Source organism: Heterocephalus glaber, unplaced genomic scaffold (assembly GCF_053883595.1).
Source record: "Heterocephalus glaber isolate CG9 unplaced genomic scaffold, H.glaber_assembly_v1.0 deba00000347, whole genome shotgun sequence".
Lineage (NCBI taxonomy): Eukaryota > Metazoa > Chordata > Mammalia > Rodentia > Bathyergidae > Heterocephalus > Heterocephalus glaber.
Window position 1 is genome coordinate 55,576,911 of NW_028258143.1, and position 13,177 is coordinate 55,590,087.

General features: G+C 32.7%; 1 protein-coding gene across 3 annotated transcripts in view; it reads left to right on the top strand.

The window, feature by feature from the left end:
* The window catches only part of Mtx2 (metaxin 2), a 60,782-nt gene that overhangs the window by 15,954 nt on the left and 31,651 nt on the right, over positions 1-13,177 (top strand). For 2 of the 3 annotated variants that reach the window (XM_087200723.1, XM_004857731.3), the window contains exons 2-3: positions 5,156-5,203; positions 6,187-6,233. Coding sequence is in view for 1 of the 3 variants with exons in the window: in XM_004857731.3 (XP_004857788.1) it covers positions 5,156-5,203; positions 6,187-6,233 (95 nt within the window). In the remaining 2 variants the exon portion in view is untranslated. Of the gene's footprint in view, positions 1-5,155; positions 5,204-6,186; positions 6,234-10,370; positions 10,437-13,177 lie in introns of all 3 variants that reach the window. The other variant, XM_087200718.1, reaches the window with a different exon arrangement.

A 13,177-nucleotide genomic window follows, 5' to 3' on the forward strand; every position in this document is an offset into this window, starting at 1 on the left:
ATTTAAACTTGGTCTTGAAAAAGCTGTGGGATTTGTGTATGTGACAATATAGGAATATTCCAGGAGAACAATTTGAGCATATTTACCAAGGTAAGAAAGTGTTAAGTGTGCAGGAGAATTGGATGTACTTGATTGGATAGTATGCAAAAATCTTGTTAGGGAGGTAGTTAGAAAGGGATCCACATCCTCCTCACTAATTTATGACTGTTTCTTCCCCAGCTTTTTCCTTGGTCAAAGAAAAAAAAATTTACCAAGGGATATTCTTCCTTGTTTAAGATTTCATGAGTGTCTAGGTTCTCTGCAAAAACTTCAAATAAGTAGGCATTTAATTAGAACAGTGTTTTTCATCATGGGATGGGGGTCTGTGGACCTTGTAGTATGCAAGATAGACCTCTGAAGTACAGGAAGAAAGTATCAGGTATGCATTTCTTACATGTGTCCTAACACTGGAAATTTGTTTGTTGCCTCATCATTGGATATGACTGTTGTCCACTCCTAAGCTTAATAGTCAAGGTCCTCAGTTGTCTAACAAGCCATTCCACTGTTCTCCTTTCTTCATCCTATGTCTCTAACCCAGGGATCACCTTTTTTTTCTTTTAGTTTCATGTGCCCATCAATAAAGTATTTGAGCATATAAGCCAAAATAGATTTAGAAATCATACAGTCATTAGTTTCTGAGCTAATATATATGAGACATATTAAAAAACTTATACCAACAAAGAAAGTAGAAAGTTAAAAAAATAAATTAAATCTAAGTTCTAGATGTTTTTAGGCAGCTGTTCAGTATTTTTAGACTTGGGCTATTGGTTGTATGTAGTATTGAAGTTGTCTGAGTGGTTTATTTTTTATGTTTGCCATGCAGTAGTGCAGTTTCATTATCTTCCCTGCTGCATTCTTTGCCTAAATCGTACAAAGTAATAAGAATAATGAGAGTGGTAATAATAAAAATAAATATTTACTCAGACAACATTTACTGATTATGTGCTAGGGTCTAGGCATTCATGATGCTTATCTTCTAGTGGGGGAGATAGTCATGTCATAAAAATGTTGACCATCATAAGTGGCATAAAGGGGTTTGTGTGTGTAAAGGAACTGTTTGAACTATTGGAGATCAGTAAAGATTTCCTGGAGATAGGACCGACTACATAATTTGTATGGCCTAGTGCAAATGAAATTTGGAGACTTCTTGTTCAAGAATTTATTAAGAAACACTTCCAAAACCATAAGAGCAGAACACTTTACAAGTAGGCCCCTTCTAAGTGTTGGCCCTGTGCAACTACCTGGTTACCTGCCATGAACCTGGTTCTCCTTGAGGAAGTGATGTTTAAATTGATGTGATGACACGAGAGGGGGCAGATTGTTTTAGGCAGAGGAAATATCATGCAGGAGTCTCGTGATGTGCTCAGGAACTGGATAAATGCCATGTGGCTGGAGTGCAGGGAGCAGCAGGGGAGATGAGGTGGAGATGGTATGGTGTAGAACCCCATAGGCCATGTCGGGGATTTTGGTCTTTATTCCAAGAGCTGCATATAACTATTGATTGTTTTAAGCATAAAGTTTACTTTTGATATACTGGTAATACCAGTAATTTGCACCTTGCCAGCGTCAGACAACTTTGTCCCTCAATGTCCATTTCTCACCAACTTCCTTCTTAGAAACTTTCAGTCTTACCTTCTGTAGTTATTCTAAGGCTGTCCTTTCCCCAAGCACACCATGCTTTTGGTGGTAGAAATTGAAAATAGAGTAGATGAGTTATGAAATTTTATTTACTATTAAAGTAGTATATAGTGTAAAACATTTTGGGTGAATTGAAGAAAAATTAGTGAAAGATGAAAATTTTGTTATTGTTTAGAAAAGGTTTTTCTTGCTGTAATCCAAGCTGCTCTGGAGGCTGAGCCAGGAAGAGCACAAGTTTAAGGCCAGACTGAGCAATTTAGTGAGACCTTGCCTCAAAATGAAAAGGAATGGGGATGTATCTCAGGGCTAGAGCACCTCTGGGCTTAATTCCTAGTACCCCAACCCTCAGTTGCTCAGGAGCAAGGAGTGGGGTATAGATTTACCTGACCTTGGAAAAGAGGAATGAGGAAGAAAGTATCTTTGTGGACTTCATCTTTCACTAACAAAAAGCTTTAATTAACATTATTCAAACCAAGACACAGGTTTATATTTTGTTATTTGTAGATAATAATGTTCTTGGATTTACTTATAAGACAGTTACAGAGCTTACTTGACACTTACGTGGTAGAATTGTAGATCCATTGCCACTGCATCCAACTTGGATTTGCATTTTGGCACTCTTACATATACTAGTGGTTTCTTTTCCCTTGTCATGCTTTAAAAGGAAGTATTTGATTGGATTCACATAGAGAATGCTGTAAAATCAGTGATGTTTATATAATCTGAGCTGCTCATGGGTGAGATGAATAGCTGGTCATTTCCTGCATACACTACCATTTCTTATCTACTGATTCATGGTACCTTACAATTTCTAGCAGCTAAAATAACATGGCTGCATAGGTTTATGTGTCTTACTTGCCCTGTTTTTTTATTTTTTATTTTTTATTTTTTTTTGAAAATAGGGATCAAGCTTGGGTCCTTGTGCTTGTAAGGCAGGTAGCAGAACCACTGAGCTAAATCCCTGGCCCTGCCCTGTTTTTTTTTAAATGGTAGGTTCTCTTTGTGAAGAAAACACCAGATATTTTAGTAGAGTTGCTTTTCTAATAATTTTTTTTAATAGCTTCTGGGTTGAACATAATTTATACCTTGGATCAAGCAAAACGTTTATCCCTTTTTCCAGCTTTAAGTCCTTGATAACAGAGCTTTTGGTATTTGGAGGCAACACCTTTGGTTTTATTTGCAGTCAGGTAATATGTTGCAAAATTTCTATTATTTCTATACATGTTCCTTGGATTAGATCTGGAGGATCAGTGGGTGTGGTGATGAATACCTTTTTTTGCTCCTCATGTTGGGAGTAGAATTCAGGGCCTCACATATGCTAGGCAAGTGCTCCAGCACTGAGCTTCACACTCAGCCCCATGAATTAATTTTTATCTGGGATTATTGAACACATGCATTGCTGTTCATATGAGAAATTATATTACAAAGTAGAGTAGTTTCTAAATTATCAAAAAACATGAATTATATTCATATATGTAATGCAAAATGTATAATACTGTATTTTATTGAAAATATGTAGTTCATGTCTAATAGTTACACAAAATAGCTAGCCAAAAGTTGAAATTACCACGGTATTTAAATAGAACATCCTGTTACCTTAACATAGATGATAATATTAAGTTTTTGATTAGCCATAGTATTTAGGAAATGAAATGGTAGGTTTCATCAAGTATCTTTTTTCATTCTTTGCACACAATTAATGAACACCAAGTGGTATAAAATACGACACAGTGTGCCTCAGACAGATACATAGGGACATATATGTTCCTTTAAGGAACCTAGTTTTAATATTCTTTGAAATTTTTATAAATTTTATTCCTATCCCTTATTGCTTTAAGATTAATATAATGCATATAATTCACTCTTTGATGGTTTAGAATCCTACAGTGAATGAACCTCATTGTATTGTTTTTAGTATAGAGATAAACGTAGGTATGCTGACCATACAGTTTATCCTAAAAGGTTACTTTTGAATAATTCACTGATGTCAGCTTGTTTTTGTTTCACTTTTATTTTAAAAACCATGTTACACATGTTAATTGGGCTCTTAGTGAAATTTTACTGTGCTAAAATGTTTATAATGAAATATAATACTGAGTTTTATTGTCTGTTTGGTATGCATTGTTGAAATCTAGTAGCATATATATATTATATAGTATAGTAAATATATATAATATAGTAAATCTAGTAGCATTTATATTATATATATAATATTGTAGGCAACAATATGCAAAATTATGTGGTCCTTTATTTGCTTGATGATTTCGTGGTGTTGTCATTATGAATGAAATTTTTTGTAACCTAAACCAAACCAAAAATGACATTTGTAAATTTTAATAATACTACTGTGTTTTTCTTTTCATTTGCAAGCATAAGAAAAGCAATTAAGGAGTTCTTCTCTCCTACTCCTCTTAAATGATCTATCTTAAGAAAAAAAATGCCTCACATGCATGTATTTCTTTTTAAAAAAGACAGCCATAATTCTATATTAAAATTTTTTTGTTGCTGTGTCACAGACTGGCTTAATATAAACACAGTAAGAAAATAGTAATTATTATCAAATCTCATATATTTAACTCATTTTCTTGCTGATTGCAAATGTAGTTGGTATATTAGAATTGTTGATTCTGATGTTTTATGGTTTTTAAAAATGAATCAGCAAATGATGTCCTGATATCCTGTATGTTCTGTCAGTGGAACCGTTGCTTCTTAAGTGTAGTTGACTAGACAAGATATAAAATTAGTGCTTTTCCCAAGCACTAGTAGGTTGCTGATATTCTCTATGTAGCTAGAATCATCTCTAGAAGAAGAGATAAGGGTCAAGGTCATGCTTCACTTCAGACCTAAAGTGAGCTTTACTGGTCTTGTTTCACATTGTAGGCCCTTACTGCTTTATCATACTACCTTGTTTTGTTTTTATGGAGTGGTTATAGTAGAGTCAAGACAATGAAATGTTCTAGAATGCAGCAGAATTCCTCTGTATTTTTATGTACTCTCAGGTTAAAAGAAAAAATGAATACCTGATGTAGACATGTTTAATTTTTTATGTAGTGTTGTTTGAAACTTTATTTTGTTAGAAGTTTATGTAAAATATTACAAATACTGTTTCACTGTCTTTTTGTAGTGAATCAAAACAGTATCTTTGTATATGTATGAACAACATTTTGGGTATAGCTGTATTTAAAAGAAGCTAGACAAATTTATTTTTTGAATTACATTTTTGATCGGGCAAGATGTGTATCTTCTTCTCATAAGAAACAAATTTTCACCAGACAATAAAGCAAACATGCATTTAAAACAGACTAACCTGCTTATTCAAGCTAGCATACAGTCTAAGAGTGTGTGACTAGTTGCATATTTAACATAACTGTAGCAGTTGACTCTAAATGCTCTAGGCCAGTGTACATGCTTATTAATTTGGTTTATTATTGATATGCATTTCCTTATGTGCCTAATTGTCATTGCCTTATTTCTGCAGCTACAGAACCTTGGCCTGAAAATGCTACATTATATCAGCAACTGAAAGGTAGGTTCTTGCTCACAATTAAAAATGAGTTTATATCAAAATATATTTATTATAAAAAACCCTTCACTAATGCAATTTACTGCAAGAAGAGCATAAAACATAAAGAAAGGATTCCCTTGTATAATTTATCTAGGAGGTTTTACCTAAACTTGTAAACTGCTAGTGTAAACCAACTATTCATGGCCTATAAGGTCCTTAGTTTATTATTGACTCATTATATTGGCTGCTGTAGGCAGTGTAAAATGATGTGGTTGCGGGAGCAGTTGGCAGATTTACTGCACCAATAGCTGAGACAGCAGATTTTTGAAGTCCTGTGGTAAAGTGGGCTCTCAGTAAAAAGGAACTGTTAAAATGTATAGGCTAGGATGGTTCAGGCTCCCTTTAGCAGCTCTTCATATATCATCAGATCACATTATGGACCCCATTTGGGGCTCAGCAGCCTGCTACAGTTGTCAGAAGACTGCAAAGTAATGAAGACTAATAGGCAGCAGCCCTAGTCTTCTAAGCATGGAATTTTTATTGCAGCGAACTTGTCATCTTTCTTTTGTGTGACAGACCTAGACATACTGTGCAATATTAACTGCAAGCTGGTTTTATATGATTGTGAATGTTTTCACTTTTAACTAGAGAGATTTGAATAGATACTGTTTTACTTAATTTTAATGAGAAGGGCAATATTTCTTGAAAAAATAATGAATGTTTTTTAGTAAGCAGTTTTAATTACATATTGCTGATAAAATGAGATAAATTATCAAATAGTTTTAAAGGAAACAGCCCTGTTTCATCATTATTTACATATTATGAGCATTTAATCAAAATTAGCATTACTTAATGGTATCTATAGAACTTCATAATTACTTCAGTTTAGGCTATACTTTGTCTATATAAATAGGAATAGTTTTCTAAAATAAAAATAATATATTTATATTTTGCATGTTTGGCAGTTACACTTTTGACCGAGACCTTTACTTATGTTTTCACAGGGGAGCAAATTTTGCTTTCTGACAATGCAGCTTCTCTTGCTGTGCAGGTAAATATGTAAATAATGTAATATATACATGTACATGTACATATACACACACATTTACATATACCTGCACCATCTAGGTGATTTGTATCATTTTAAGTTACAATTTTTTTCTCTTTCCAGAAAGTCTGATGTATGTTTAGAATTTTGTTACTATTATCATACAATACTTCTGTGAAGCTGATTTTTATTATGTAATATTATTCTGTTAATTGTCAGTGTACAAAATATATAAAAATCAGTCATTATTTATTATCGTAAACAAAATCATTTTTAAGTGCTGAGCACATTCTTTGCCTTCATAGTTGTTTTAGTGGTATTATTTGGGGGTGGTAATTTCATTCATGGGTTCAGAATTATTTTCTAATTTATTTGTAACATATCTTTGAGCATTATCCTGCTCTAATCTATTTGGGAGACATAAAGCAGACATGTTCTTTAGCTACTCCTTATATTGGTTTATTTATTTATTTATTTACTTTTAAAAAAATTAATTTTATTGGTACATCTTAGGCATTCAATATAATGACATTTATCATTGGAAATTTGCACCTTTACATAATCTCTCTTGGTTCTTATTTTTTCCCCATTCCCCTGCCCTCCCTTCAACCCCTCCATCCCTCCCTATTTACAAAGACTTTGTTTCCATTTTTTCATTTTCTCATATTAATTCCATTCCTTTTATTGTTTTTTGATTATATGTGTGTTTATTATCCCCAAATCACATATTGAGTGCAATATCTTTTTAAATTGTATATCACAGTTGTGTGATCCAAAAGAGATTAGTGGCCTTGTAAACTTTAAACTGTATTTAAAAGGATACTTGGGAGTTACTTACTTTAAAAAAAGAAAGGAAATGTTTATGTAGATTATAGAATTATAGTTATATAAACATTTGTATATGTTTAGCTGCTATTTACTTAGTTTATGTAGTTTGAATTCCAAAGGTGATTTTATTATGTAGAAGCTAAAAGATAACCTAAAAAGAAAATCTAAGACATAACATTTATTGGAGGTGGGACTGAGCTCCTTAAGGATAGAAAGAAAAAGAAGGAAAGGAGTTGTTTATCAAGCTTTTGTTGTATTCTAGGCATAATGCTAAGCATTTAATTTTAGGTCAGCTCATTTGTATGTTTTATTCAACTTGATATCCTATGTGCTTAGTGTCATTCAGTATGATAGTATGGAATTCGGTGTTTCATTTTAAGGCAGGGAAAAAAGGAAAATATGGAAAGAAATGTGCTTGAACAATAATTTATTAGTATAAATATCTAAGTTTCTTTTATATTTTTACCAAGAATATAAACTATTTATTTACTTTTATTTTGTCTGTAGATACTAGTATTATAACTAGTTTTTATTTCTTTCTATGGTAACTTTTGATACACAGAAATTCTTGGTTATATGCAATAAATACAAACTTTATACCACTGTTTATTAATCCTCCCCTTCCTTTGGTGAGAGAAGTGCAATTTAAGTTGAGCTTTCAAATACTAATAACACAGTTGCCTAGCATATAGAATGTACTAAGTAGATGTTTGTTATATGAATGGTTTTACAACTGTGGTGAAAGCAATTTTGTCTGATAAACAAGAGCATGAATAAATAATTTGCTCTGTATAAAATAATGTTTTCTGTCTTTATATTTTGAGGACAGCTTCAGGACATAGTGAATATTTCAATTGAAACACGATTCTTAACCCTTTTAAAATTGCCATTTTGGGATAACTCAGGACTTGACAAAAGCTATAGAAAAAATTTCTGGAAAACATTCTAGTGCACACATAGAAATAAAAGTGTACCCAGACTATTCTGCATGTAGTTTCAGCAGGTTTACTCATCTCCTTGCTGAACCTATCTGGGAAGTATTTTGAATAATTTTCACCAAATAGGAAGGTATTTTGGGGTAGGAATACACCAGTGTTTCTCATCTGGGGAAATCTTTTACCCCTCAAAAACATGATACTGTTTAGGAATTTTTGGTTGTTAGAACTTGCCATTGGCATCTATTGAATATACACCAGGGACTGCTGCTACACGTCGCACAATGCGCAGGCCAGCCCTGCACAACAAAGAATTATCTGAACCCAAATGTGAAGTGTCAAGGTTGAGAAACCCAGGAATAGATGGTTTAACCAGTTTCCAGTACAAAACAAGATATTAGTATATTGCCACTTAAAAAAATTAACCTTTCAGTAAGGGAAGAAAAAAGGCTTTTTAGTTTGTTCTTTATTGATTCTATTTTTATGGTTCTCATTAATTTGTTTTATTCCCATAGTTTCTCAAATATAGCTGCAATTAAAAATAAAACCAGAAAAAGCCTTTTAAAATGTAGAAGTTTGCTTAACCATTTCATTTTTTTATGCTACGTATGTCACTTAGATGATAAATTAACCAGCATATATTAAAAATTCTTGTTTTTTTTTTCAATATTCTTTGGCTTGACAGCTGATAGTAGCCATGACTATAAATGTGACTTCTCCACATATCTGATGTAAACTTTATGGAGTAATTTTCTTCTATATAGTGTATCAGCATCCGTTTAGAAAAATCAGTTAAAGGCTTCATGTTTGATATATAAAATTGATCAAAACAATGTGACAGGTATCCATAAACTGAATATTTTCTAGATGATACCAGATATCAGACATTAGATATTTTCATAGTCTGTCAGTTAAATCATCGGGAAATTTAAATTTTACTTACCATATAGACTTGGTATTTATTATAGCCCTGAAGCTAAGCTCAGTGGCGTGATCATTTTTGATTAAAATAACTTTTATGGGCCGGGGATTTAGCTCAGTGGTTCCGCCGCCTGCCTCCCAAGCGCAAGGACCCAAGTTCGATCCCTGGAACCAAAAAAAAAAAAAAACTTTTATGATTTTAGTTTAAAAGAAAACAAATTTTTTCTCTTTGGTTGTTTCCACTTAGATTTTCTTTCCTTCCCTCATTCACAAAGGATTGGTTTTACCTGAAGTATTTGCTTGGTCATAATCTTGTATGTTAATGTAGTGAGATAGTGTAGTGTTCCTCTGGTTCCTATGAGCTCTGTGTCTGTGTATATGTGTGTGTGTGTGCACATGTTTGTGTTTGTGTATAATACTGCATACATATACACGAATGCAGAAAGAAAGTTTTTCCATTCTATAATACTTGCACTTCAATTGAATGACTTAAGCTTATATTCATTGGGAAAACAACTCTGATAATAATTCTATTATTACTCTTATACCCCCAAACCTAAACTGTCCAATAAACATACAGTACTACCCAGATAATATAATACAACAATTTCTAGTAGCCTCATTAAAAAAATAAAAGAAACAAGTGAAATTAATTTGAATAATTATTAAATCTTCTGTAAACATTGATCATTTTATCATGTGATCAGTACGGTATTTATTGTTTTACATTTTTTCATATTAAGTTCACAATCCAATGTGTATTACACATCTAGCACAACTCACTTTGTGCCAGTAGCCACATATAGCTGGGGGCTCTTGTATAGGACAGTGCAGGTTTAGAAGTAAAGTGTAAGCACATACATATGAACTTTATAATTTTTCTGTAAAAAATGTTTAAAAAAATTTTACCTGAAGAGATTTATATCTGTACTGATTCAATATATATTATTTTTTATAGCAGATTCCACAAATGAAATGGGTAGTTGTTCTCTGTTCTAAATGTGGCATACCATAAAGAGAATTCTTTATTTCAAGTTTCCTCACCTGTAAAATAGAATTGTAAATAGATGCTAATCTACTGGGTTAGGAGGATTGAATGTGTTAACATATGTAAAGCACTCAGGAAAATAGTTGTAAATAAGCAGCAAATTATTTTTTTATCTCCTGATTCCTTAACAGAAATACACATAATCAGTTTCAGCGAGAGGGATGGGTGCTTGCAGGTTTGATAATGCCTAAACCATACCAGAACAATTGAGAAATAAGTGCTATATGCAAAGCTTTTCAGGGAACATATTTGTATTTGTATGAGCATTAATAAGAATTTTTGTAATTGTTCTTTCATGGCATTTAAAAATGTTAAATTGAATGCTTTAATTCAAACAAAATGTTACTTTAATAATACTGAATAAGATTTGGTTTAAAATTTAAAGTTTAGTAAATACTTTTATTGCAGTATACGCTGTGATCGTTTTTGAAGAGTATTGATTGCATTCAATCCTTACCATGATCCTACTTCCAGGTACTATTCTTTTCCTTGTTTTAAAGATGTGGAAACTAAGACTCAGAGATTCTCCACCCAGTCCTAGGGGCCATACATTTGGAGGTAAACAGAAAACAAGGGCAGAAGTTGAGTGCCATGTGTGCTCATCACTGTGCTGGGCTCATAATTCTTAGTAACTCACTTAGACCATGACAGTCATGTGAAGTAGGTTTTATAGATAATCCTCTCCCACAGCAACCCTATGAGTAGATACCTTTTTTCACCTTTCCCCTTAGATTAGGGAAATAAAGCAGAGAAGTTAAACAGTTGGCCCAAAGTTACCTAAGTAGTACATGGCAGAGCTGGAATGGAAACCTAAGGAGTCTGAGTGGCTGTCCAGTCCACACACACAACACTTTGTTGCATATCAGTCTGCTCCACTGATAAAGATCTCTGAACTTTACTCAACAATAAGTGAATGTTTAATCACACCTTATTTCTGAAATTTCCTAGCAAATTAATCTGCTTGATACAGTATGTTAAGATATGGTGTATTAAGGTATGAAAGATAAATATGACTCAGCTTTTGGATTTTTGAAATGAGATAAAGGTCATCTTAGTTAATATGAAGCTCAAGTTAGATAATGAGAAATTCTTTTGAAAAAAGTAAAAACTATGGATATACAAGATGATGTTGAATAAAAAATTAGTACCTATTTTGACTTAAAGATTTATGTGCCTATTTAGTGAATATCTAGATAATAAAATGTTAGTTTCTACTAAATTTTAGAAGGAATTCCATTGGATATATATGAAATCAATTTAAAAAGAAACTGGTTTTTTATATGGCTTAATCTAGATTTTATGAAAATTTGAATGTAGCTTTTAGAGAATGTCTCAAACTGATGATCATTATTAGAATACTGCATGAAAAAGTAACCTTACTTTTTACCTCAAGTGAGAATTACCTTTAAGCTTAGATTGAGGGAACGATCCCAATTGTATTTAATATGTTTACTTTTCCTTACCCTTTGTGAATAAATGCTTTATCTCTAAAAATGAAAGGACCACAAAGGGGAAAAAAACCCTACTTTCTGTTGATTATGTTATATCAGTTTTTATAAAAAGTCAGCATTTTTATAGGCCCCATTAATGCTGGCCCACGAACACTAACATGTCAGATCTCCTGATAAATACTTAGCTGACCCTTGCTTTTTCCTTTTAGTAAATGATGCTTTTTAGGATGACATATTAATTAGTGGTTGAATGGTAACATCCTAATGTAGCATTTGGGGAGGAGCAGAGGGAGGAGAATCTCTTTCCTTTGGGGCTGCAGGCTCATTGTTGCACTGGAGAAACAACTGTAAGTATGAAAATGTAGCTGCTACCAACTTCTGCTGTCATTCACATAGCCACAGTATGCAGCTTACTGGCAGCATTTTGGAGAAAATGGTTTTGAGCTTTTTACTTGGTCGCATCCATTTTTGTCTTTAAACCACTTGTCTGGGGGTTGCATATATTTAAACCTCACATATATACAGGTAGCATGATACTAGTGTATATATTTTAATGGAGAACCAATAAAGAGTACTGTTTTATGGAAAAACACTTTAAAAACTGATGCAGTATAATTTCCTCAAAGTTTCATAAAGTGTAATAGTTTAGGTTTTTAAAGTATATTTACTCCTTCATTATTTTGATTATCCTCTGCAAAATGAGACTTCTGTATTACTTTCAGAGTAGGAAAAGGAAATGAAAACTGAGGGGGAAAGATAACTTAGTGAATATTTATTAAAGGGATTATAAAATCCTTCTCAGTATTCTAAAATGAACAAAATGGAGGCTACTGATATTTTCTTGATATTATTGAATTTAAATTGTTCAGATTATTCTATATTGTATATTATTGTTTTATACCAATATTAAAGCATATTGGTGGTTTATGCTTAAACACCTGGCGTGATGTAAGTATATAAAATGTGATGTTTATAAAAGTTAACTGTGAACTTAAATTGCAAACAGAATTTAACAGATTTTTAAAAATCATAGTATTAATATTATTTTCCTCAACACATAACTGGTTTGGTGTATGTAAAACATTAAAACTAGTCCTGTAAGGGGCCTGGGGATTTAGCTCAGTGGTTCTGCCGCCTGCCCCTTAAGCGGAAGAACCTGAGTTTGATCCCTGGTACCAAAAAAACCCACACAAAACAACAAAAAAATTATTCCTGGGCCCGGGATTTAGCTCAGTGGATCCGCCGTCTGCCTCGCAAGTGGAAGGACCCGAGTTCGATACCCGGTACCAAACAACAAAACAAAACAAAAAAACCTAGTCCTGTAAGATTTGTGGAATGAAGTACATTTAAAATAGAATTAGATGGGCCGGGGATTTAGCCCAGTGGTTCTACTGCCTGCCTTGCAAGTGTAAGGACCTGAGTTCAATCCCCGGTACCAAAAAAAGAAAAAGGAAAAAAAAAAAAGACCATAAAATAGAATTAGATGGTTGAGATGTCATTTTTAATTAACAAGATAATGTAAAATAGTTTTACAGGGAAAAATGGTTTGCTAATATAAAAATTTACTTAGTAAAAATTCACATTCATCGTTCTGAGAAATTGTAAGTTAAAATATCAAGAGTGTACTCTTGTTTGAAAAGTAAACAACAGGCAGGATTTTAAAGTTTGTTAATGTTAAACAGAGCAGTAAACCATAATGTTAAAAAAAACCCCCGACAATCTATTTTTTAAACAGAAAAAGGCTAGAATTTTTCATTATTAGAT